At 42.3% G+C, this 25,081-nt stretch overlaps 1 protein-coding gene across 8 annotated transcripts in view; it reads left to right on the plus strand.

The window, feature by feature from the left end:
- Positions 1-25,081, plus strand: part of CEP112 (centrosomal protein 112) — a 141,396-nt gene that overhangs the window by 60,983 nt on the left and 55,332 nt on the right. For all 8 annotated transcript variants that reach the window (XM_085077341.1, XM_085077344.1, XM_085077345.1 and 5 more), the window contains one exon: positions 169-351. In XM_085077341.1, coding sequence (XP_084933467.1) covers positions 169-351 — 183 coding nt within the window. The remainder of the gene's footprint in view (positions 1-168; positions 352-25,081) is intronic.

The raw sequence follows: 25,081 nt of genomic DNA on the forward strand, positions 1-25,081 counted from the left end.
GGAGGAATTCTGTCACGCTAACGGTGGCTTTTTAAGAGGTGAGGTAAGAGTGACGTAAAAATAAAATTGCCAACTTGATGAAATTAAGGGGGAAATTAAGCTGTAGACGAGTTGTCATGACGACAAGGATGTTCTATTGATGAACTGTACTCCTCCCTGTCCAATCAGATAGTGAAGCTGAAGCTGGAGCATGAACAGGAGAAGACGCACCTATTCCAGCAGCACAACGCAGTGCAGGACTGCCTGGTCCGAGACCATCGACGGGAGATGGAGAAACTGGAGAAAAAGCTCCGCACTGCCATGGCAGACCATGAGAGCCAAAGTCAAGAAGGCAAGAAACGAGACGGCCAGGTAATGATCAATAACGCTGGAAAGGCGTCCGCTGATTAGAAATTGCTGATAATGAGTGTTTCCTGTTTGCCAGCATTGTTGGTGGTGCTCGCTGGGGGAGCGTTTGCGAAACTGGCACATAAACGTGATTTCGTTTTTATTTTTTTTTATCTTTTTTTTTTTTTCCGCTTTCCCCCCTCCCTTCCTACTGCTGAATAGGGCTTTAACTGCAAAAACCACAGGTAGCCAGATTAAAAATCCCATGGTGCGCTATAACTCGGCCTATTTATAATCTTGTCTCATTTTCTTTCATGATGGATTTGTTTAAGGAAAAAAAAGGTATCTGTTCTTTTTCCCCCCCCAGCCCTCACACTCACCCCTCCTTTTCTCCTTCCTGGGCAAATCCATGTGAATTATATCTGCTTCATTCGTGTGCTTTTTTTTTGTTTTAAATCTCTGCAGGTAACTCACGAATGGCTTTATTTCCTTTTGTTCATGTCTTTTTTTTGTTTCAGTTTTTGTATTCTAGATTTGCATTGTGTGTTTGGCGCCGTATGTCGGATGTTTGATAAGATGATGTGGGTTTGGGGTCGCTTACCATCACGTTTGTTTTCCTCCACACACGCACCCCTCCCATCCTCCATCTCTGTGGTCACTGTTGGAAGCCATTTGGCAGAATAACCCCCAGCTGGGGTAGCATTTGACTCTTCAAACTTCTGGATGAAATGCACACTGTCAGCATGGAAAATGATCTTTATGAGTTTTCACTTCAAAAACCGTCTTATTGCCTTTTTTTCAATCTATTTTGTAAGGATGGCATGGTATATTTTCCTAAGAGCCTTTATTAAAAAGGCCTGCAACGGCAATATTTAAAAAACTATGGTGATTTTCTGGTTTAAAGAGTTTTTCGAAAATAATCTTTCCTAATCAGCGTTAGAATTGCTTATCACGCATGGATTATTTTATCCCAAAACTGGACATTTTGGTAAAGCATCGTTAATGACACGTTTTCCGCGCACCACCACCTTCCCTAGGAGATGTTAGGCTCAGACTAGGAGGCATTTTCACTCTACTTTCCTCTAGACTGGTAGGCTGTGGCTTTTGCCAGCACCTCTAACGTAGCTAAGTGGAACAGAATTGAAAATTTACTTTTGAAATCAATCGGTTTTTTTACTTTGGACGGCTCAGACTATCGAAATCTGTCTTAAGGAGGTCTGTTAGACAGCAAATGGCTCCTTGGGGGAGGTTGAGAGATATATTGCAAAGACAGGACTTATTTCTCCATTCCCACCATTGTGGTTTTCCAACGAAAACGGGATGTACTTTGTGAGAACGCTTGGGAAGGAATGGGGATACTCAGGTGGCCTCTGAAAAAAAATTAAACCTCTCCTTTTATTTTCCGCTGTATTGTAAGAGCGAACAAAGACTTAAATGGTTCAAGGGATTGGTTTTATCTTTGCATTTTTTTATTTTGGCCCAAGATAGACTGATCTCAGCTATGGATCTGTGTGCGAGTCTTTGCAGAGTTGCAGCCTCATCTCACCTACATTCCTGCTGTTGGGTTTTTTGGGCTTTTTTTGCGGACAAAGCAGAGCTGTAACTCCCAGGTTAAGAAAAGACAATTTTGGAATTATATAGAATTATACAGTGCTCATCGCAGTTCCTGTAACGCTGAATACAAAGGGAAAAAGACTCTAAGCAAAATCCGAGAACTGGGAGGTGTCTGCAAGTCCAGCTCTGGTTTGTGCTGTTGGGGTTTGTTTCTGGCAAAGGTTGGAGCCCAAAGTTTGGTTGTGCTTTCTGTTTGCAGGGAATCAATGAGGCTACCACAGGTGTTTTCTGGAAAGCTGGGAATTTTCGCAGCTAATGGGGGAATTTGAACAGTCTGAAAAGCAGAGTTTGGCCTTTTTACAGAGCTTTTCTTTGTAGTTTGAATATCCCTGTACAGTCACTTGAACATTGCTGCCATGAAAATGACATGTAAATCAGGGAAGAAAAGGCAGTTGCTTTGACTAGAAGAACTGTTGTTTGTTTAAATTCTAGTGAGACTCTCCCAGCTTTCAAGGACGCAGATTTTTCCATTTGGGAAAATAAATTGCTCTTCGTTCCTTCCTCTGGTCTTTGTGTTAGAATCCACCTCTGTCTTTGCAGTGAGCTCAGCAGACAATACTGGTGTTTCTTACAGAATTACAGCACAGATTTTTAATTTTTTTTTTTAATCTTTGCATATGTTTACTAAAAACGCGTGTTTTGGATATCTGATGTGACTAATGGCCAATGTCCTTTATGAAACATTTGTCAGTGTCTTAACAAAGATAACCCAGTCATTTAATGGGTATTTAACAGCGCTGCATTTCAAAAACCTGTTAAATTGGAAGCATCTTTGACAGCAGCAATTTTTAGGCATGCTTTGTATCCCAGCAAAGGTGAGATGAAATAGGAGTGGAAGCCATTTTGCTTCACGAAAGGAAAAGTGGATTTGCTGGGTTATTGGAAAAATTTAAATAATAATTAGTGTTAATCACATACGAGTAGCTTGGTTTGAAGGACCTATCTACTGAGTGTTGGGTGGATGATGTGAAAGCACCGTTATTAAAGGTATTCATTGGAAGTCTTTCTTAAATCCTTTTCCATATGAAAGAGTAGCGAATGCATATTTCTTAATATTCGTATTTAAAATATGTATGTCTTACTATATTCTTAATGACAGCTACGACTGAGTACTGCAGATCAATTTATTTTACTAATTCTGTAAAGATTAACTTAGTTTTTTTTATTGCATATCCAAGGTCTCTACTTTTATGTACGTCTACAGATACTGTGAAAGACAGTATACAAAATAGATTTTATTCAAAAGTGAATATATTTATGAATGCTTAAATGACAAAAAGAGTATAAAAATTAACAGTTCAATGCATTGCCGGATTTTAATTAAATAAAAAACAATGTTACTGCTTCTTGAAATGTAAGTTTAATATATTTTCAAGAAAGGAATTTGATTTAAGCGTATCCCCTTTTGTGTTGCTGACAAATTTCTGGATAACAATTGCATTCCGCTTGGATTTCTCCATTTCTAGGAGGCTTGCTCTGATTTTTTCACCTGGGGTTGTAATGCTTGGGGAGGAGTAAATTGACTTGTAGGTCAGTAAAAGTCAAAGCAGTACAAAGGCTTTTGTGCCATGCTGTGTTCTTGTAGGCTTTTAAATCCTATACGTTTTCTATGAACTGCCATAATGTTGTTATTCTTTAAACAGTAGCTAATCACACAAGATTATGTATTTTTTAAAGGGTAGTTTTGAATCCCTACTTCTATTTAATTCAGATTTTTTTTATTTTCTGGATTTCCTATAGGAGCATCCTCAAGTTACTCTTTGGTTGCTCATTCATTCTGCACCTCCCTACATAAATTCAGTTTCTACCTTAGCTCACAAAACAGGGAGCTCCTTGCACGACAGAGATCTTCCTTTGTTTCAGTAAAAACACTCTTGCTACAGAATCAGTGATTTTCTGAAGCAAGACTTGAGGATACAGAGAAGAATAGATCCAGTTTGCTTGGCAAAATGAGATAGGAAATTGTAACAGCTGAAGCAGAGAGGCTGAGGTGTCTGTGGTGCCAGCTGTGCCCTTGTATTTCCCTTTATCCTTGGAATATCCCTCTCTCCCCAGCACCTGACCTGTGCCCTCAACCAGCTAAAGATTTCCATGTTCCAGCTGCTGTTCAGAGTTAGATCATTTTCATGCTCCTCTTCCACTGCTGACCTTTGGGCAAGAAGAAGAAATAAAATGTACCCTGTAACTTCAAATACAGCGCTTGGCACTCAAGGAGAGGAAAGAAAGTTTCCAGGAGGAAGCTGAATCCTCTGTCCAGGTTGTGTTCTGAGATAATTGGCCAGTCCAGCTGTTCAGCCACTGGTAATTGGGTCAAGAGTGCTCAGGCACGTTGTGCCTGCATGTGGCACTGATGTCATAGGGTTTGATTGTAACAGACAGTGTTTGTACTCTAAAAAATGAGGCTGCTGTGAGAGATGGCTGCTCTTCTGGGGTGTCTTGGGGCTCTTGGAAGACCCTTCTTGGTTGGGAAAGGAAACCTTGAGTAGTTCTGAAGCTGTGTGAATACAAACATGGAGAGCAGAGCTTGTTACAAAAAACCCCAACTAACAGGCTGGAGGTGGTAAGAAGAGTTAATAAGGTGCTGTCCAAACCCCCCCAACCCAACCACAAACCTTTTTCTTCTCTTGCTTTTTGAACTGTCCATAATCCATGGCTGAAGTATCTGTTTCCTTTTTCTTCTCTTGCTTTTTGAACTGTCCATAATCCATGGCTGAAGTATCTGTTTCCTTTTTCTTCTCTTGCTTTTTGAACTTTCCATGATCCTCTTGGCCTTTACCATCCTGGTTTGCTTTCCCTTCTCAGGGATCAGCAGCTCCTGCCCTGCTGTCCCATGTTCCACACCCCATCACTTCTTTCCTGGCTTCTCCTCTTTGGAAATTTGGCTTCTTTGCATTTGGAATCAATGATCTTTCTGCATCTATTGCTTCACACCTGGTTTTGTCTCAATTCTGAGCTGCTTGAACCTGTGGAGTTCAAATAAAAAACCAACAGCAATCACTATTTTCATTCCAGCAATGATAGTTATTTTCATTTCAGCAGATTCTTGGTGTGTGTTTATGGTTGTGTGTAGATAATTAATATATCAACGAACTGGGGGCAAAAGACATTTCTCGTGGCTCCATGGATGTGTGAAGGGTGGATGTCTGCTGCAGAGCTCTGTCAAGTATTGACCAGAGGAAATGCAGGAAAAGAACCCAATAGAGACATTACCTACATGTTTAGTGATAGCTAAATACCCAACACTTGCCCACTTTCTGTCTGTATGTAAATACTGCTGTAGCACTTAACTTTTCAGTATTACCTCAATATGAAGGATTTGGGGAGGTTTTTTTTTCAGAATAGGAGGCTTTCTTCAACTTTGATCTGAAAGATTCTATTGTTACCTACAGATAAATCACTGATCAACCCTTTTGCTGCATGGAATTGTTTTAATATCTCCAAACACCATGGTTATTCTACCAGTATCAGTGGAAGCAATTGGCTTGAGGATATCTGGAGAGTACAGATAGATGTAGCCAGAGGAACATTCAGGTGCTGATGGTGCTGCTGAAGTCACTTCTGTTTACAATTTAGAGTAAATACATTATATGACTCTTTTTTTCCTACTTCCTTCCCTTTTCTCAGTAGAAGGATGTCTGGCATGAGAAGAAATCCACTGCTTGCTATGCAGGCTTTCTCTGCAGCCAGTCTAAATCCTGGAGTTGCAATCTAAATACTTGTTTGTTGTATTTTACTTGGAGAGTCGCTCTTGGGCTGCCAGTCAGCCTCCTGCAGCCAGCAGCCATTCCCTTTTAGCCTTTCCCAAACCAAAGCTTTTGGCTGTATTGCAGCATGTTTCATTTGCCACCAGGCAGCCCAGGATCATGAACACGACTGTTGATGGGAAGTATTCAAAGTACCAAATATTTGGTGCAGCACTTGTGTGGTTTTCCTTGGTTGTTATTCAGAGTCTGCTGACCCAGGGCTGTGATGGATCCCACTGAGGGGGAATATTGCTGAAATCAGAGACATTCACACTGGGCTTTCACTGAGAGTATTGCTGTGAAATGCAGCAGTTTCTTGTGGCAATACTCAGATCCTGATAGTCCCCAGGGCTGGTTTTCACTGCACCTGAGGAGCTGCAGAGGAGCTCTGCAAGAGTTTGGGCTGCAGCATGAAAATAATCTGTGAGCTCAGAGGTGAAAATGAGCCTTGGCCCTGGGCTGAGCAGGCAGGGCAGCCTCAGGGCTCCTCCATCAGCTCTGCTGTCCTGAGCACATCCCCTCCTGCCCAGGTGAGCTCACCTGGCCACCTGCATGCTCCTGTGTCACACTCTGAGCTGCTGCCCCAGCCTGAGATCCTTTTCAGACACCTGTTGATCCAGCTGCAAACATCTGCCACCTCCTCACTTCCTGCAACCTTCAGAGTGTCCTTCGGCCACACTGGGTGATCCTCTCTGATGTCTGCCATGTTTTTCCTCGACTCTCACTCTTAATTAGAGCTAAAATTGGATTGTGAGGAATTTGGGTGGGAGGTATGACTTCACTCTCTCCTTTTATACTTCAGACTGCCCAGCACTTGAAATATTTAGAGACATTTTTGGAAGCCATACATAATAGTGCACAAATTGTCATCTGCTGATTAAAAATGTTAAGTTAACTTAGGAGACAACAGACATTTTGTGCTGTCTACAGTGTATGTAAAAGAGAAAGCAGTTGCCATAGAAACTAGCTCATCACATAACATGAACTCTGAATCTGAGATGGAGTTCTTTTCAGCAAAATGGACTTTCTATAATATGAAATTGAATATATCTGGTAGTTATTATGACATTGCAATCAGCGTTTTTATGTTCTTTGTTTTGTTTCATTTTAAATATTGGCAGCTGAGAAGGTGGAGTGTATAATTTCACTTGTCTAGGGGCAGGGTGTAGATCATATGGCAGTAATTTCATTTTATACCAGCACTCCTTGATTAGGAAAAAGTGATTATTTCCTACCTAGATGTTATTAAACATAGAATAATTCCTCTGACTAGAAATGAGATCAGTTTTGCTCATCAGTGAGATGTAAAGGATCTTTATGCCAGGTTTTAACACATCCACTAGGTGTGGCTTTGCAGGGTTTGTGTGCATTCCTTGTGGCTGCAAGGAATGATTAACACTAATAGACAATAAGATGTACGTGCTGTGAAATTATTTCTCAAATTAAAGTTGTATAAAGGAATACTGAAGTCAGAAAGGATCAAGTATGAACAGGTTAAGGCACAAACAGGTAGTGACTGCAGCGTTTGAGGTGGTGTAATGTAATTTCTGAGCAGAGAGGCAAAAATGCTGTGTTAGTCTGCAGAAATGGTCGATTTGCAATAGAATCTCTTGATTTGGAAGCAGAAGGAACATGAGCTTTATATGTGAAGATCAGTGTATGGCAAAGCCAGACTGAATCTGCTTATTGATATTATTTCTAATTGTGTCTGAATTTTGGGAGTGTAATTTCTGTGATCTTGGATTTTTCCAAATAATACAGCTAAATATATTCAGTAAATGTCTGCTGTACATAGGATGGAATGCTTGCTCAGAACTTTATTAACAGTTTTTAGTTCTTTTGAAAACTGCCTTTTTGTGTTACCTCATGATGTGTTCAAGACAGTTGTTGAACAGAAGGGAGGTGGCTTCTCCTCGTCCATGGAACAAGTGCAGCAATTTGGAAAACAGCAGTGCCATCCACTTCAAACATCCCCTGAGTGGCTGAAGGGACATCCTCTAATGGGAGACCAGCATTCATTCAGGAGTTTTTTCACAGCATCATAGAATCATTTGGGTTGGAAGGACCTCTGGAGGTCACCGAGCCCAACCTCCTGCTCAAAGCAGGTCTGACTTCAAAACCACATCATGTTGCTCAGGGCCAAGTCCAGCTGAGTTATGAAGAATCTGCACTGGTGGAGATTTCACAGCCTCCTTGAGCCACATGCTCCAGTGCTTTACCAATCCACTGTGACATCCCTGTGCCTTTATTTCTAGCTGGAATATCTGGTGTTAAAATTCAGATCTGTGGGTTCTTGCCCTTCCTTCAAGAAGAGTCTTCCTCCGTCTTCTCTGCAGTTCCTTTCGCTCAGTTGAAGACAGCAAATCGATTTCTTGTTGGTGTTTAGTTCTCCAGGATGAATCAACCTGCTTTGGTGACCCTCCTGCAGCTCCTGCAGGCTCTGAGGTCCCCGTGGGTGACACCCTGCTCTCCACACTGCCTGCTTGCCCCAGCTGATGCCATCCACAGTGTGGCACAGTGTCCTCTGTCCTTCCTGCAGCCTTTTGGAGCAAATGTTCAGCTGTTTCAGCCCCACTGGAACTTTGACAATGCCCCTTGTTGGCTGACTCTTGACTCCTCCTCTTCAGACCCAGTGAGTTCTCTGCTCCAGTCTGTGTCTCTTCAGTTTGACTGTACAGACACTGTAAAGTCTGTACCAAAACCTTGCTCAAATCAAGATAAATAACACTGACAGCTCTCCCTTTTCATTGCAGAGCACAATCACTTTATTCAAGCCTGCTTTGCCCTTGGTTTATCCAGGTTGGCTGTTCCCAGTGACCCTTTTATTGTCTCTGTGCCTGGAAATTAATTCCATGGTGTCTCCATCATTTTTCCAGGGATGGAGGTTGGGATATCCTGTCTGTGATTACCTACTAAGGTGCTATGGATTGCAAATTAAGTAGTTACATTTCTTAGAATGTGCTTTTTCTCTCATCCCTTTTCTAAAGAAAGATTATCCAAAATCAATTTAGTCTCTCTTCCTTAGGTCATCAGATGTTAATTCCATTCCCTCACTGCCACCATGAATCAAGTTCTGAACAGTAGTCTGGCTGTTAAATGATATATATCTGATAGGAGAGGTTCTGTGATCTGCTCAGTTCCTCAATTCAAAGGTATTTGAAATACCACGTGAAAGAATGAGACACTGGGCGAGAAATGGTGACAATCTGTAGTTTGGAATGTTAACACCACTTGTTTTGGCAGCAGCACTGCTCGTAAAACAATAAGATCCATATGGATGCTAATTTTCCCAATTCTGAGTAATAAATACAACCTCTTTATGGTTTAAGTAATGATATTACTCAATACCACTGCAGGGTCCAGTAGACAGTTTCATGATGAGGTAATAAATAGCGATTTTGGAGAGCTGATTTATTTGTATTTTTCTTTTATGTGGTTTCTGATGGGGGAAGAAGAAATCCCAGAGCCAGTGCAAAGCCTTGCCCTCTCCTGTAGCTGACATAGTTTGGCTGAAGATATGTCAGCTGAGAAATATGAGCCAATCCATACAGCTCCCACATTAAAGTCTCAGAAAGGAACCTTCAAGTGGAAAACCAGTAACAAATTGCAGCTGAGATGCTCATGGCAGATTGCAGTGCCCTGGGTGCCTCACTCTGCTCTGCCTGGTCCTCACATGCTGCTTTAGCAGGAAAAGAATGGGAGATTTCTCTGCTTTTGCTCAGTTTGGCAGGCAGGAGCTGTGAGGGGGGAAAGCCCCAAGCCTGTGGTGGTTCTGTGTGGGGCTGGGATGATGTTCTGGCACAGAGTCAGGGCTGAGCATTTCACCATTCAGTCTCTGCAGCTGTTTCCCCACTGGCCCAGCCTGGTGTCTGCAGCAGCTCCTCCAAGCCTTTGCTGCCTCAGAAGGATGGAATTTGCTGTCCCATCCCGTGGAGGGACAGCCAAGTGCTCTGCACCCTGTGAGCCCAGGGTGTGCTCCCAGCTCCAGGAGCTTTGACCCACCCTTCAGCCCCAGCACTGCTTGGGCACAGCACAGCTCCATGGGCTGGGCTGGGCTCTGTCCCCTGAGCTTTGAGCCCTGAGTGACAAAGAGGGGACAGCAAAGGGATCCTGACTGCCTTCTGTGGGATTGCCAGCCAAGGGGATGGGACAGCTGTGTGCAGTGCCAGGAGCCTGCTGGAACTGAATGGTGCAGCCCGTGGGGCTGTGAGCTCTGGGAGCACCTCCTGCAGGGCTTCAGCTCAGGACATCCCATTCCCCTCCATCCCATTCCCCTCCATCCCATTTCCCTCCATCCCAATTCCCACCTGCAGCTCCCACTGGATTTCTGCTGGGATCTCTCACAGCACAGCCCTGCAGAGCCCACGAGCTCCTCAGTCTCACTGCACACTTCCATCCTGATTCATTATCTCTTGTCTTCTCTGCTGCCATGTGGTGTTTCTGTTTTCCCTCCCTCCCAGATAAGAGCAGGGATCTGAGGTTCTGATTTGGGGACATTCCAGCTAGAGAAAGCTCAGCTCAGGGCTCTGGTCCTGTGCTGGCCTCGGACACTGCAGCTCACAGAACTGTGCAGAGCTGCTCTGCTATTTGTCTTTTTCTTCTTGGAAACGTTTTTCTTTTTTTCTAGGAAACAGATTAGAAATAAAATCCGTTCTTTTAAAGTGCAGTGATTATTTTCAGCATCCAGTCAGACAGCAAAACTGCTCCTTGGCCCAGTCACCTTTGAAGAAATGATTGTCACCTTACCTGAACAAAAACTGTTTCTTCATTTGAACAAGTGGCACAGACTGACAGTGATTTATGGTCTTTAGTGTTGATTTCATGCAAAAAAATCTTTTTCACAGTATGACTTTAAAGTCGACTTTTTTCCCCCAATTACTCTACATGTTGGCAGCAAATTAGCTTTGAGGGAATATTGTGCACATCATAGTTCTCTGTTGATGTACTGGGGAGTCATTTTTGGATCTTTTAGCTCAGTCAGACCAATGACTGACATTGTTCATGTCTTCCCTTTCTGTGGATTTGAAAGACTTCCTTTTGACAGGGAGGGTGAGATGGAAAAAAGAAGCCAAAGTACAAGAAATGATTGGCAAAGTGATGATATCATTGGATGTTCAAAGGCTCTGCAAATTGAAGCTCATTAAGCTGACATTTTGTCTTCTATTCAGCACTAATTGGAATCATGCCTGGCTGCATGATGTGGAAGGTACTTAATACCTGAGTGTTTATCATGACAAAATGACAGAAATCGATGTCAGGGATGCTGTAGATTTCTGTTTAATGGAGAAAACAATATATTTCAAACTGCAATTACATATCTCAGAGTAATTTGTATTTGTGTGTCTGGAAGTCCTCCTAAAATACTGCAAATAAGAAAACTTTACCTTTGACCCCTAAAATATTGACCTGATCGTGAATATTCTGTTTTCAGGTTTTAGAGTTGTTCTTCAGAGTTCATAAAATCTTCACCGAGGTAGATTTAAAAAAAAAGGACAAAACCCTCTGACACAGTGTTTTCACTTGAAACAGATCTGAAAATCCCACGAAGAGTGAACTCCATCTTCCACACGGGTGATACAATTCTTCTAAAGTTTCCTCTGACAGCTTGAATTCTTTTGTAGTCTGTGCTTTCTGCTGTACTGGCATCTGTAAAATGAGTTTAGAAAAGAGAAATAGCAGAGAAAGTGATTTTTGGAAAGGCAGCTGCTGCAAACAGGGAGTACCCTGGAAGAGTTGAAGGAAGCTGCATGTTCTCCTGCTGCCTTTGGTATCCTTAGGGATTTCTGGGTTGGGAGCACCTGTGTCCTCTCTGGGATAGCAGCATGGCCAGTGTGTTCTCTACATCTTCATCTTGGACCTTAGGAAGTTAAATTCAGATCTTCAGTTAAACCTCTAGTTTAATGTAAAATTAATATTAATCAGCGGCTGATGAAAACAATAAGCTGGTAGATGAAATTGTTACCTGAGTTGCTGTTTCTAAGGAAATGGAGATTGATAATTGCAGAGCAATATGTTTTTTTTTAAAAAAAACCAAACAGAACAGAAAGAAGCAAAAAGCCCACAAACAAAAGGAAAAATGCCACCCCAAGCACAACTCAATGGAGTGTGGATGCTCCCAGGAATTACTGGTCATTAAGTGACTGATCCAGCTGCCTGTGTGTCCCTGTGAACTCCTGCAGTCGTGGAACTAATGAGATGTTGACAAGCAGTACTTCAGGGGCTGCTGGTAATTATTTGTATTGCTGGAATCCTCTCGGGGGTCTCTGCTGTGTCAGTGAAAACATGGAACAGCAGACAGTTCCTGTCCCAGAGAGCTGATCTCATAATTGTGCCTGTGGGATCTGCAAGAGGGGCAGCAGGAGGTTGGGGAGCTGAGCTAAAGAAGGTTTCTCTGTTGGTTTCTCAGCAGGTTGGCATGGTTTGGGCAGGGAAGCAGAAGACACGAGGTGCCTCCCTCGAGTGGCTCTGGTGACACCCAAAGTGCCCTTCCTGGGGTGTCTGGAGCACTCAGGGACACCAATGTCCCTTGGCTCCTTGCCACTGTGCAGTGGCTGCTGTTGGCAAAGGCTCTGGGTCACTGCAGGGAAAGGGAAAAGGCTTTGATGGAGGTGGGAGATGAGCAAGTGAAGGACATTTTTGTCTGCTCAAAGTTTGGGAAGCCCTGCAATGATTTCCATGCTTACAGACATGCTAGTTGTTCAGCCTACCCAAGTTTAATGCTAACTAACTGCAAGCCTTCTGAAACTGTGAATTGCATGGATTTCCTTGGGGAAAAGCAAATTGAAAGAATAATTTGATGTTGTACCTTTTATCTGCTGGGTGCTGTTGTGGGGAGTGCAGGGGGAGAGGAGGGAACAGGACCCAAGCTGCCAATAGACCATTGGTAATATTAGAGAGGAAAATACTATTTTTTTCCTGCTGAAGTCAGTTTGGGATGTGTGAGGGAGTGTGTTTGTATATATATATGTGTATGAGTGTGTGTATATGTATTATTGCCCTCTAATGGATAGAGTCTGAATGGCTCAGCTTTGTCTGCTTGTATGGCGCTTGTAGCAAAACATTATTTTCAGGATGTCTGCTATTTCCCATTTTAGAAGAATTTTACAGTGTTTATTCAGAATTCTGATGCTTCTTTTGTAAGTAACATTCCTTTCCTTTGTATAATTAATTTGGAATTCTGTAGAAAGTCCCACAGCTTAGAGAAGTGCCTTTTCTTTGTTCCCTGTGGGGTTATTTCAGCTCAGCTATAACTACTAGAAATTCAACATTGGATTTTGCTATTTTGACTGCAGTGCCAAAATAATAACTGAATTTTGACCAGATTTCTGTGCTGTGATGCCATCAAGGCCCTTTTGGAAGTGTAGCTCTCACTCCCTTGCCTGATTCCCTCTGCTCCCTGTGCTCCCTGTCCCAGCAGTGCTGCAGAGCTCTGCAGGTACCCAGCACCTGCCAGCCTCCTGCCCTGGGCATGGAGGGAATGAGCTTTTCTCTGCCTCCTGGCTGCTCCCAGTGGCTGCTCCTCCCATCCTGCTCAGCAGCTTCCTGGCTGCTCCCACCTGTCGTTTGTTTTCTGGGAAAAGTGGCAAAAGTGTGTAATGGAACCTTAATTCAGACTGAGTTTTCAAATCTGCGTGAGATTTATCATGAAGTCAAGTGGTGTGATGATGTGTGGTAGGTTAGGCCTTGTTTTGCTTTTTAAATAAAGCCATCTTTGAAGGTAATTTAGGAATAAGCCAAGAAGGAAGGCTGCAGGTTAGCTGAAATTGGGATTACAATTGTTTGTACTGAAAGTAGTCCAATTCTCCATGTTCTTTAGAGTGCAATCCTAGCATAGCCATGTTTTTTCCTAGCAGGCCTGTTTTCATTCAATAAATATATGTGGGAGAATTTCATTTCAGAATTCCATTTTCCCTCTCTGCAGCCACAGTCATTCCCTTGTCAAACCTTCAGTGCTTGCTCTTGCAGCCAGATCAGAGTGCAGTGTTTGGGACACACAGAGCTCTCCTGACTCCCAGCTTCCTTCACCTCCCCCTGCAGATCCAGGAGCAGTGAGTGCCCAGAGCTCCCTGATGGTGTCCCAGAGAGATTCCTGGTGGATATGGATTGCAGCAAGCCAAATATCCCCACTCATGAAATCATGTCAGTGTTGAGGGCAGAGCAGCAGCTCCTTTCACAGAGCTCTGCCACAGTGCCTCCAGTCTGTGCATTTTTAGCTGAGTCCATCACATTTCTGTTTATGATCCAATTACAAGCTGAATGGAGGCTGGAAGAGCAGAAGGAACAGCACATTAATCAAATTCCCTTGTAATGAGTGTGTTCTGCTGCCAGTGATGCTCTGAGGTGTGACACAAGGCAGGGCACACTGTGCTGCCAGGGCTGGGCTGTCCCTGGGCTCTACCTGCTCAGCCTGGCAGCCATCCACAAAAAACTGCTGGAGTGATGGCAGAGCTTATTCCTGGCAGCAAAAGAAATTGTTTCAGGCTACTACATTTTCCATTCATGGGGAAAATAGGAAAAATTTGCATATGTTAAGGGAGAGATGAAGGATGTTGCTGCAGCATCTTCTCAGCCCAAGATGGGGACTTTATCTGCATTTCTAAATATTGGTGTTTTTCTTCTGAACATGATGTTTCCTAGCAATATGTTTGGTTTTTTTTTTTCCTTGGAAAAGTTATTTTCCACTTACAATACATTGGCAGCCATTGTTTGTATTGTTCATGATCAATCCTGGGATTTTTCTAAATGTTATTTTGATTTGCTGACTTTGTTCATCAGTGAATTATGAAAGCTGTGATTGTTTAGGGCACAAGGAGGGCACAATGCATTCGTGGGTCACATGCTCACTTAATGCATGCACATTGTGGTGCCACTAGTAATAGCTCCATTAAAGAACAAAAGGTAGCAACACATAGAAGCTCTGGATCTGGCCAATCCCCTCAAATTACCATAAATATTTGAGCAATCTGAATAGTTTTGGACTCTGTAGTAAAGCTTTCCTGTTTTTATCTGGCACTGAAGGAATGTGGAATAAAGGATTCATTTAACAAAGTATAAAAATATGTGTGCTATGCAGTTATAATCATGTGTCATTAATCAGAAAATAGTGCAGAAACTCTGACAAATTAAAAACACAAGGATGTGTCTGCAAGGGCTTTTTCAGTCATTAAAAAGCTGCTTCACCTCTCAGGCAAACTATTTAATGGCAACTCCTTGCTCAGTGTACTGACATCTTCAAAGGCTCTGACATCTGTCGGCCTTTGAACTACCATTAAAAAATATTATCCCATTTCCATTCTTTTATGCCCATTTTTTTAATTATAGTCCTTCTTTCAAGTTGGGAACATGGTTGGTTTAAATGATGCTGTCCTTTCGTTTTCAGCCACCCAGCTGCGGTTTGAATAAATTGATGTGGAATCAAAGGCGGGACTTTAAAGGGAAAAGGTTTGATGGACTTGGACTCCGAACCAGATGAGGTTTTATGATGAAAAGGGTTTAATCCCAGCACAGGCATCGCTTCTATCAGTCGAGCAGTACAAAGCGATTCATATATATAGGTTCACCAGAAATGATCTATTTTTTTTTTTCTATTTTTTTTTTTTTTTAAACAGCACAGATCTCTTCAGGACTTGCAAATGTGGCATTAGCTAATATTCAGAGAGCTGATTTCCTTTCATCCACCAGAAGCTTATGATTATAGTACAGTTCTCGAATTGGAAATGAGAGCTGCAACACAGATTTAAAGCTCTGCTGTCTGATTTGTATTCAATATACATGTCACTGCGGGACAAGCCAGCCTAGGCCGAGCTGCTTCAATGGAGGCAAAAACAGTTTCAGCATCTGAAATTCTGGGGGGGGTGAGTGGGAAAGGTACCAATTAATTCTTACCTGCTCTACCTGAGTATTGTGCTGGATGCTGAGTGGATCACTATCATTGCAAAGCTGTGCAAACAAACCCCTGTGATAACATTTCTCAGCATCCTTGGCTGCGAGGAAATCCTCAGGATTCATCAGCAATGCCTCCTAAAGCAGCCATTGCTGGGGGGGCAATGCTTGTTTTGTGCCTGAGTTTCAGGGAGGTTTAGCAGAGACAGCCCTGCTATCCCTTCCTAGCCATAGCCTTCATTAATGTGATTAATTAATTAGGTAATTAGCCCTGTGTGTGGGGAGAACTGAATTCTCTGTCTCACAAGTGCATCAGAAGCCATTTGTCAAAACTAGCACCTCAAGGTATCTGAGAAACAATCCTTCTACAAGTCCCCTGGTCTTTTTGGTAGTAAAAATGGGCTGCAAGTCATGATTTCTTATTTTCACACAGTGAGATTGTGTCCTTCCAAACAGTGATGCTTTCCAGAGAAGGGAAGCAGCAGATTTCCAAAGTCTGCAGATGATGTCCCCTTAGAAGGCTGTGCTCACTGATGGACAGAAATGGAGATGACTCCATTTGGTGCTCTGCCTCCAGCCAACACTTTCTCCTTCAAACCCTTCCCACTGCTGTTGTTCCCTCCCAGAATATTCAATTTAGGAGCAATACATTGTTCCTCATCTCTTAATGCAATTTCGGTGTCATGTTTTGGGTTGTTTTGTTTTTTTTTTTTTTGAGAGAGTAGTAAATATAAACATTTTTAAATGACCTGTATAAATGGATATATTTGCTAGGTTAGTTTATTTTACTGCTATTTCATAGAGTCAGCATGTTTAGTATGGGCTTAGATTTTTTTATTTAAACTGTGCATTAATATTTATTCAGAGTACAGTAGATCCAAAACAGTTGCATAAATAAATCTGAAGAAATTCCTGCCCCAGGATGCAGTGGCCTATTTGTCATTCAGAAAACGGAGTGGCATCAGCTGAATTCAAGGGCAAAGCCAGAAGGATGAAAAGGACAGAGATCAACAGAAAGGTGCCAGAGGAAGATAGTGAGCCAAAAGTCCTCTCCATTTCAAGAGAAGAAATGTCATGCACAGTTTTCGTTTATTTTGGACAGATCATCCTGTGACTGATCTCATCTTTCTGATCTGCTAGCTGTTCAGGAGGCTTCCAAAGGGTCTCTGAGCTCAGCAGAGCCATGTGGAGGTGATGGGAGCTGTGCACTGGAGGGGAAAGGGGCAGACAGGGACTGAGGGGACATCAGCTCGGGGTGTGGCATCACCTGATGCCCTCAATTCCAGCCTAACGCCTGAGCTGACTCACCACCACCTTCTCTAGGGTTTTGCTCCTCAGGTGGAGGTGACACACTGATGTTCCATAGCAGGATTGTCACTGAGCAGAGCCTACTAGAATGTGCTTCTTCCAATGAGGAGTTGATTGGAAAAGGAGGAAGCCCAGAGTTGGACCTGTGAGTGTAATTCCTCATCTGATTTCTGTAAGCAGCTAATGTGAGGATGAGAATTTAGCACAGAAATACTGCAGCCTTTGTTGCTGCCATGCAGAAATGAGGGATCTGTACTGTTAGAAGCTGATTATTTCTTTCAAGTCTAAACCTGTGAGTGACTCAGCTTTTATTTCTGGAGCTGCTGCAGTTCAGGATTTCTGGCCACACTTATTGGGACTCATGAGCCCAAGGACTTCACATTTGGTGTAAGGCTCTGTCACCTTTGCTGTGGCAGTGTGACATCAGAAACAAGAGGTTCCTGCTGCCTTGTGTTCCTGAGCAGAGCAGCATAGAGCAGGTGCTGCACTGAAATCCTCTTGTTGGCCCAGAGAATGACTGCTGGGCTCCTCAGCTGGCTCCTGTGATGGTGCTGGAGTTGTGACAAATGTCTCTTTCTCACCTCATGGGCAGGCAGGGCAGATGTGGACAGAGGTGTGAGCTGGGAGAGTTCCTCAGTGCCTGCTGGGGTGGGCAGGGCAGAGGCCTGAATGGGAACTGCTGTCCAGATTGGGCTTTTCTACAAGGATGAACCTCAGAAATTGAATATTTTATGCATGAGCAGCTTCTGACTGAGGCTTTTGATCTGCACCTTGTCTCTGCTTTGTCCTGTCAGGTTTTGCATCCAATGCCATTTCTGTTAAAGTCATCATAGAACCCTTGTGGGGCACATGGGATAAAACTTTAGAATATTCAAAAGATGTGTGTTTTGAGCAACAAATGCATCCAAAATAAAAACGTGTGATGCTTTTCTAGGTGTTTTTTAGAGGCATGGGGCTGTTTTGGCTTTTTTACTTACAGTGAAGTCTTTTCATTAGTTGGCAGGCAAAGGCATTCTCATAGACAATGCAGCATGTTCCTCTCCTGGGGACAAATTGGGAATTAGAATACATTTAATTTTGCTGCCTCATAGAGATGAATGTCTGGAGTAATCCTTAAATCTGTAATACATCGTGTCTGCATTTAAATCAGAATTACATATTGTTCAGGAAATGTTAATGCTTTTAAATTTCGCATGTGGAAAATTTAAATGCAAATGTTTTTTAAAAGCTTTGACTTAGGGGATGCTGGACACAAAATGCTCTGAGACTGACAGGTAGTTCTTCCCTGCAGAGATCTCTAGGCTCCATTTCTGGATTCCATCACAGGAAATTCCTATCCTTCCTTAAATATCAGTGGCTTTTCCTCACTTTCAGAACAAGCTTTACTCCAATGTTACTTCAGAACTGAACACATCTTTAACGTTCACCTGAGAGGAATATTTTCCTTTCACATCCTGAAATGCAGAAATTAAAGCTATAGAGTTTTTCGTAAGGGAAAACAGGGAAGACTTTTGGTGTGATTCTCATCAATCATGATTTATGGATGGATTGTTATGGTTTGTGTGATGCAGAAAACCTGGTATTGCATGTAGATTTTCATTTATTTATTTAGCACTCTGTATTTTACCTATATTTTTCTATTAGGTGTTATTTTAGGGGATCACTGCACGAAACAGGTGTTTATGGCTGATTTATTTTTTTAATCTCCCTCATATTTCATTTCCATTAATGCAGTTCTGTAGCTTGTTATGTGCCCATTTGAGTGTCTCCATTAAAATTCTTAGCAGAAAGACAGAGGGAAATGAGCCCTTTCCTGGTAGGTCCCTTAGCAGTTTTATTCAAATCATTTTGTTTGTACAAAGAAGAATACAAAGGTAAACATTCCTTTCATCAGATAAAAGGAGAGGAGAAAGAAGGCAGAATTTTTAATTTTTGTCTCACTGATCTGTTTCAAAGCAAATGCAGTAAATCAGGGAAGAAGAAGCTGTACTGGATAAGGCAACTGGGCCAAGTCTGTTACAGGTCTTAGAACAGTTAAATGGGAAATGTATTTACATTTATCTTAATTTCAACTTGGTGAGTAATCCTTTGGCTCCCCAGCTCACTGCATTGTTTGGTTACACATGTAAGCTCGAGGTTCTCCCTTTGACTCAAACCCATTTCGTTAGGGAGGCAGTGACAATAACCAACCTAGATGAAGTTCTGCTTGCTAGCTGCTGTTAACTAAATTGGAATCAAATGTACTTATGTAAATGAAGAAATGGAAATAAGCTCCGTTAATTTGAAGCTCTTTGTGGAGCTGTTCAAGTGGATGTCTGATTTGCTGCTTTCTTCCCCTCTCTCCTTTTTTTTTTAAGCCCAGTTTGTAGCTTAAGTGCCATTTACATTAACTGGGATTTAGGCAGCTGACTGGCTTCTATTAAAGTCCAAATCTATCTCAGTGAACTCCTTTTGGGAAAAAAAATCATGGAAATTTGTGATTTGCTTAATGCCATGTCCCAGCAGATCTCCAAAATGTGCTGCCCCTTCCTAGGCTGGAGAAACCAGAGGGAGGCCAATATTATAGTGTAACTTTTCCTGTTGGCATTTCTGTACCTGTGTGTTGTTTCTTCTCAGCCTTCAGAAATACCTGGCAAAGTTAGTGAACAGTTTTGGGGGTTCTATATTTAAATGCTAAGTTCCATGGTTTCCCCTGGAAGAAATCATGCTCTTGGAATGATCAGTGCTCTTAGGATCTGAGCCCAACCTGCTGGTCACTGAGCTGCTGCTCATTTTCACTGCAGTTCACACCATTCCATTTATCTGCTCCCTTAAATACCACATTTATGGGCCTGTGTGTTCTTACCCAAAAGGCATGTAAACTTGACAGTGTAATAGATTGTGCTGTGAAAGCTAAATAGCTGTTTATTACTTATCCCTGCTAATTTGTGCTCTGCCACATCATTACCCATGTGATAATGTGCCACTGGTTTTCTTTGCAAATGAAATCTCATCCTTTAAAGGATTCATAATATTGACAAATTGCTGATTTTACCAGTCATAAGAGCAAAAGGATGATAAATTCTTTACATATTTTAATTGAAAGTGCCATGGTATAGAAAGTACTTTTCATACAGTTGTTTAAATGGACATGATTGAGTTCATTACAAAGGAGGCACAAATAGCTGCCAGCTGGCTGAACTGGCCTGCTGGAATTCCTCTGGCATGGAGCAAAGCAGGTATAGTGACCAGTGAGTCACATTCAGTAGGATGGTTTGTGCACAGGAAGATCAGAGAGGCACTAGGACTGCCTGGCCCTTGGCTAGCAGGGTCCAAAGGGTAAAAATCACGAGGAGAGCTCCTCAAAACCAGAATAAGATCAGTTCTGAGAAGGATTGTTGTGACTTGCAGGAGCTGCAGTAGAAAAGCTCATTAATATAAACTGATTTTGTTCTAAATACGAATCAACATTACACACATTTGAAGTTTTTACAGCTCCACTTTTTTCCTGAGCTTGGAGCTGCAAATATTTGTTTATTTTTCAGAATTCTTTTATGTTAAATGCATCGCTTGTTTTTGTGATGGTAGAGAAACTTTTATCATCTGTTTCCCAGCATTTGATAAAGCTCTGTTTACTCACACCAAAGCCAAAGTCGTTCAGATTCCCATTTCAACAGATAATCCTTTTTGAGATGTTTTACAGTAAATGTGCCACCAGTGCTGCGTGGCTGGGACAGGAGACATCATCCCCATCATCCCCATCATCATCCACATCACCCACATCACCCACATCACCCACCTCCTGTGCACACTGACTGTGGGTCAGGAGGGACTCACTGTCACCACTGCATCACTGCGTGTTGCTGCTTCATTCCTTATTTTCCTTTCAATTCTCCATCATCAAAGTGAGGTTTGTTTTTACTCCAGCCTGCCTTTCCCCTGACTGGACTGATCTCCTGTCAGAAATAACCCAGTGCCCACTAACAAATGTTATGGATGTCCCATCCATTGCTGTCACCCCTGGGCAGCGTGGCACAGAGACAAATGTCCCTTTCACAGGCTCCAGCTGATGGTTTCACAGCACATTCTGCTCAGTTTCATGTTCTTCCAGAGGAGGAAATGCTGAGGAGGTCTTGGCATGCAGAGGCAGAAGCTGCATATCTGTGGGTCATATAGGGCTGTTAGTTAATTTGAGGTTATTGTCCTAGAAAGGATCTTTGGGATCCTCCAGCCCAGTCCATGCTGCTGCTCAGAGGTTCTGGGGGAAGTCATTGTAGGTTTTTTTTTAAATGTTACATGCCAGAAAAATGGAACACAGCAAACTGAGCCCTGTGCAGTCATCTCTGAGCAGAGCCAAGTTAACCCAGAGCAGAAAACTTGTGAAACTCCATGTGAAGAGCTGTCAGGAGGCCTGGAGAAGTGCAGGGCTGTAGAACAGTGATGCTCTGTTCCAGCAGGGAGGTCACTGCAGCTTCATCTGCTGGGAGAGCTTAGTCACTTACTGTAAATCTGCGGAGCAACACCTCAGTGACTGCAGAGCTGAGCCCTGGGGATCCATCAGGGGTGCATTTCATCTTGTTCCTGTGCCTGGGAGATGCCCTGGGCTGGGCTGAGCCCTGGGGGATCCATCAGGGGTGCATTTCATCTTGTTCCTGTGCCTGGGAGATGCCCTGGGCTGGGCTGAGCCTTGGGGATCAATCAGGGGTGCATTTCATCTTCTTCCTGTGGCTGGGAGATGCCCTGGGCTGGGCTGGGCTGTGGTTTGGTGTGTAATGCTGAGGGGAGGCAGACAGTGAGCTCCATGTGTTCATCCCATCAGTTTGGGGATGTTGTCATGCTCAGCCTCCTCCAGAAACTCACCCAAGGAAATGTTTCATGGGGGTGAAGCAGGAGCTCCCGAAAAATAAAGAGGATTTGTGTTATTGTTGTTTTTAATTAGACTGCAGTCACTCAGTCCATTTCTCATCTCTGTAAGCAGAGCAGAGTTTCAGACATCAGCAACAGATTTTAATTTAAACTTTTTGCCAACTTTATATTTTCTTAGGCAATTTACTTTTTAAAATTAAGAGCACATGTTTTCCTTCCAAATAACACACAGTACGTTTATTGGCATTTTAAATAGGCCAAAGTGAGTGACCAACCTTCTTCTTTTTCTTTCAAGTCTATTTTTTCCCTACAGGCAAATTGCTGTGGGCTTATGACCCACCCTTTTTATGACACTATTTCAGCACAGATATTCTTAGTTAGAATTCTAAGTTATTTCTTTGAAACAGAAATAGAAATCACCACCTTGGCCAGCAGTTTCTTCATCTAAGGGACATACAAGTATGTCATATAAACTTATATGAAATCTCTTGGTGTATTTTTGTTTCATTTGGGATCTTGGTGTTGTCTGTCTATTTGTTGTCCTGTGTGTGGATTAATAGTCATTTTACAGAATGATTCCTTGTTTGGGGCATATTGCTGTGGCATTGCCATCCTGGGAATTGCTACAAACTCCTGCATCCTTTCTAAAATAACTGCAGGTCTCTCTTATTTCCTGTGCTCCTCCCCACACCACTGACATAGAGACTTTGAGCTAGAAAAGGCAGCAAGTGGCAGAACATTTTGGCCCCATTGCACACTGTGAAGCTTTATTTCTGATGTTTGGTCCTTGTTTGGCACAACAGTAACTCTGGGATGGGGTGGTTAAGGTGTGTTTCTCTCGCAGTGTTTCTTGTGCTCAGGTTGTTGTTTGGCCCATGCAAACCCTTCGGTTCACAGAGGGAGATTTGGGCAGCCAGAGGAGAATTTGAGAAACCAATACTGGGAAAGAGGACTCAGTGTTACAAAGAAACGATCCTGCCCTGGGATTTCCAGCATGAGAAGTGAGATTTTGTAACTGCAGCTTTTGTTTTCCCACACCATCGTTAAGGAGAGACAGTTGCTCATAAGTTTTGTATTTCATGGATTTTTTGCAACTGAGAATTAAGTCATTTTGGGGCTTTTTTTTTAAATTTTTTTTCCCTAATTTGCCTACATTTAAGTCTAATAATAGTTTATTAAAGCTGGCATGTGGGATAGCAGAGTCTTAGTGCTGGAAAGTTGGGGATTCATTTGCTGCAGCAGTTGGGAGATATCTGTGTCACACCAAGTTGTCTCAGGCAGAGTTGTTAGGGTGTAAGCTGCTTCTGCCACTGACTTTGTTTATGGGAAAAACTAATCTGGCTGTGAGAACTGGACTGATTTGAAAGTAATTGACAAGAACTGTGGCTGTGATCCCCAATATAAGCTTTTTCCAGTCACTTTGGAGAGATTAGATGTCTCTTAACATCATCTTACTCGCAGTGAAGTTGCTCCAAAGGGACTCTTTAATCACATTAGTTTCGCTGCCATCACCTCGTCTGCAGAGCCTTTCTTCTTCCCTAATAGAACCAAATCTGCTTTTGCCATCTATTAGGTCCAACATTAATGCTCCTTTGCATATTAATTACTGGCACTTTACCTATGCCATTCAGCTCACTGTCGGCCATCCCCAGCTTTGGCTGGCAGTGCTGGAGCTGGAACTTTCTCCTTGCAGGAAACACTGGATTCTGTTTCATTTCCTAATGACTTTGTGTAAGAACCATTGAATAAAGAATGAAGTAAAGCTTGAAAGGTGTAACAGTTGAGTCAGGAATTCACCCAGTCTTTATTTTGGCTCGTGATGTCTTTTATGAATGAGTTTTCCCTGTATTGTAAAAAGTTAGCCCTTGAATTTCTTGTCCTAATTATTTTAACAAACTTTTTAGGGAACTTCTGAGCAATGTGAATTCTTAGTTTCCCTTATGTGTGTGTGTTGGGGGTGTAATTAAAGGAAGTTTTTTCTTTTAAAATAGAGAGAAGGGTGGGGAAAAAAAAAAAAGAAAAGTGAGGGAATGAACTTTTGAAAAGAACTCTCACAGATTAAAAGATAATTGTGACTATTCCAGGCAGGACTTGCACTGGGGCAGCTGTGAAAAAACCCAAGCTGTGTGTGTGTCAGTTTGGAACTCAGAGCATATCATCCATCAGCAGTGCTTATCTCCATTGAGCTGTGCTGCTTTGGTTCAGGAAAAGCCAGGCAGGCTGTCCTGTTTCTGTGAGCTGGAGATGAAATCATTTTCCGAAAGAATTACAAAAGTACACTGTGGATTATAATCATATACTGAGACCTACTTTACATTTTTAGTCTGTGTACAGATTTTAATAAGAAATTAAACATGTGTAGAGGAAAAGCTCAGGAAAGGAAGGAAAGGATCTAGTGCAGATTACAGTATATGAACCATATGTTGGAGATGATGCTGATAGGGCTGAGAGATGTGGGCTGTGTTGGAGTTCTGTACACAAATGACATTTCATTCCTTCTCCACCATGCACACAGCCCTACCTTTGACACAGTAGGGATTAATGCCAGGGAGTAATTAAGAAAGCATGGAAGCAAAATAAGTTTCTGAGATGGTTAATATTATTTAATACATGTTACAGCTGTGATAGCTGAAGGACAAGCTGAGGGTTTGAGGGGAGATGATGTCTTTTATTACACCATAGAGTTCAAATAGCTTGAAAAATAGGCAAACTTTCAAGCCTTGATTTTTTTTTTCTCTCTCTCTCAGATCACAGTATTTATAGGAATCTGTCTTGGGAGATTAATGTACAAGGAAATAGATCTGATAGTCCTTCATGTCCCAACTTTGGTCAGAAACAAATGTTTCTTTTTCAAAGTTCTGTAGTAATGTGGTTCTCAGAGGCTGCAAATAGATGGTTTAGCTGAGCACAGACAGTGTATTAAAAATGTCTGAAGAAGAAAAATAGCAGTTGGAGAGAAAGACCAGTTCATAGCTCCAGAATCAGTAACTGGAATTTCAGGACAATGGGAACTTTAAATATTTACTGCTTTTCCTCAGATTTTCTTGTGAAACCTTTAATAAGCTTGAGCTGAGTCACCTGCATTTGTTTGGTGGAACTTCAGTTTCTGCTCTCAGTATTGTCACATCCTCTGTGAAGGAATTCCAGGCAAACTGCAAAGTGAAACAGGGAGGACAAAGGGGAAATCCTGTGTGAGTTTTTCTAGTGAAAGTGCTCCTTTTCAGAATTCCCTTTAGGAATGAAAACACAGGTGTGCTTTGTGTCACACATCACACTTAGCTGTCAGGACTGTGCTTGGTGTCCCAAATTTGATGCTCCTGCACTGCAGAAGAAATGGAGTTAGAAATGTAACCAGTAAGAGT

This window comes from Lichenostomus cassidix, chromosome 18 (genome assembly GCF_008360975.1).
Source record: "Lichenostomus cassidix isolate B80296 chromosome 18, HeHo_3.0, whole genome shotgun sequence".
In the NCBI taxonomy this organism is placed as follows: domain Eukaryota; kingdom Metazoa; phylum Chordata; class Aves; order Passeriformes; family Meliphagidae; genus Lichenostomus; species Lichenostomus cassidix.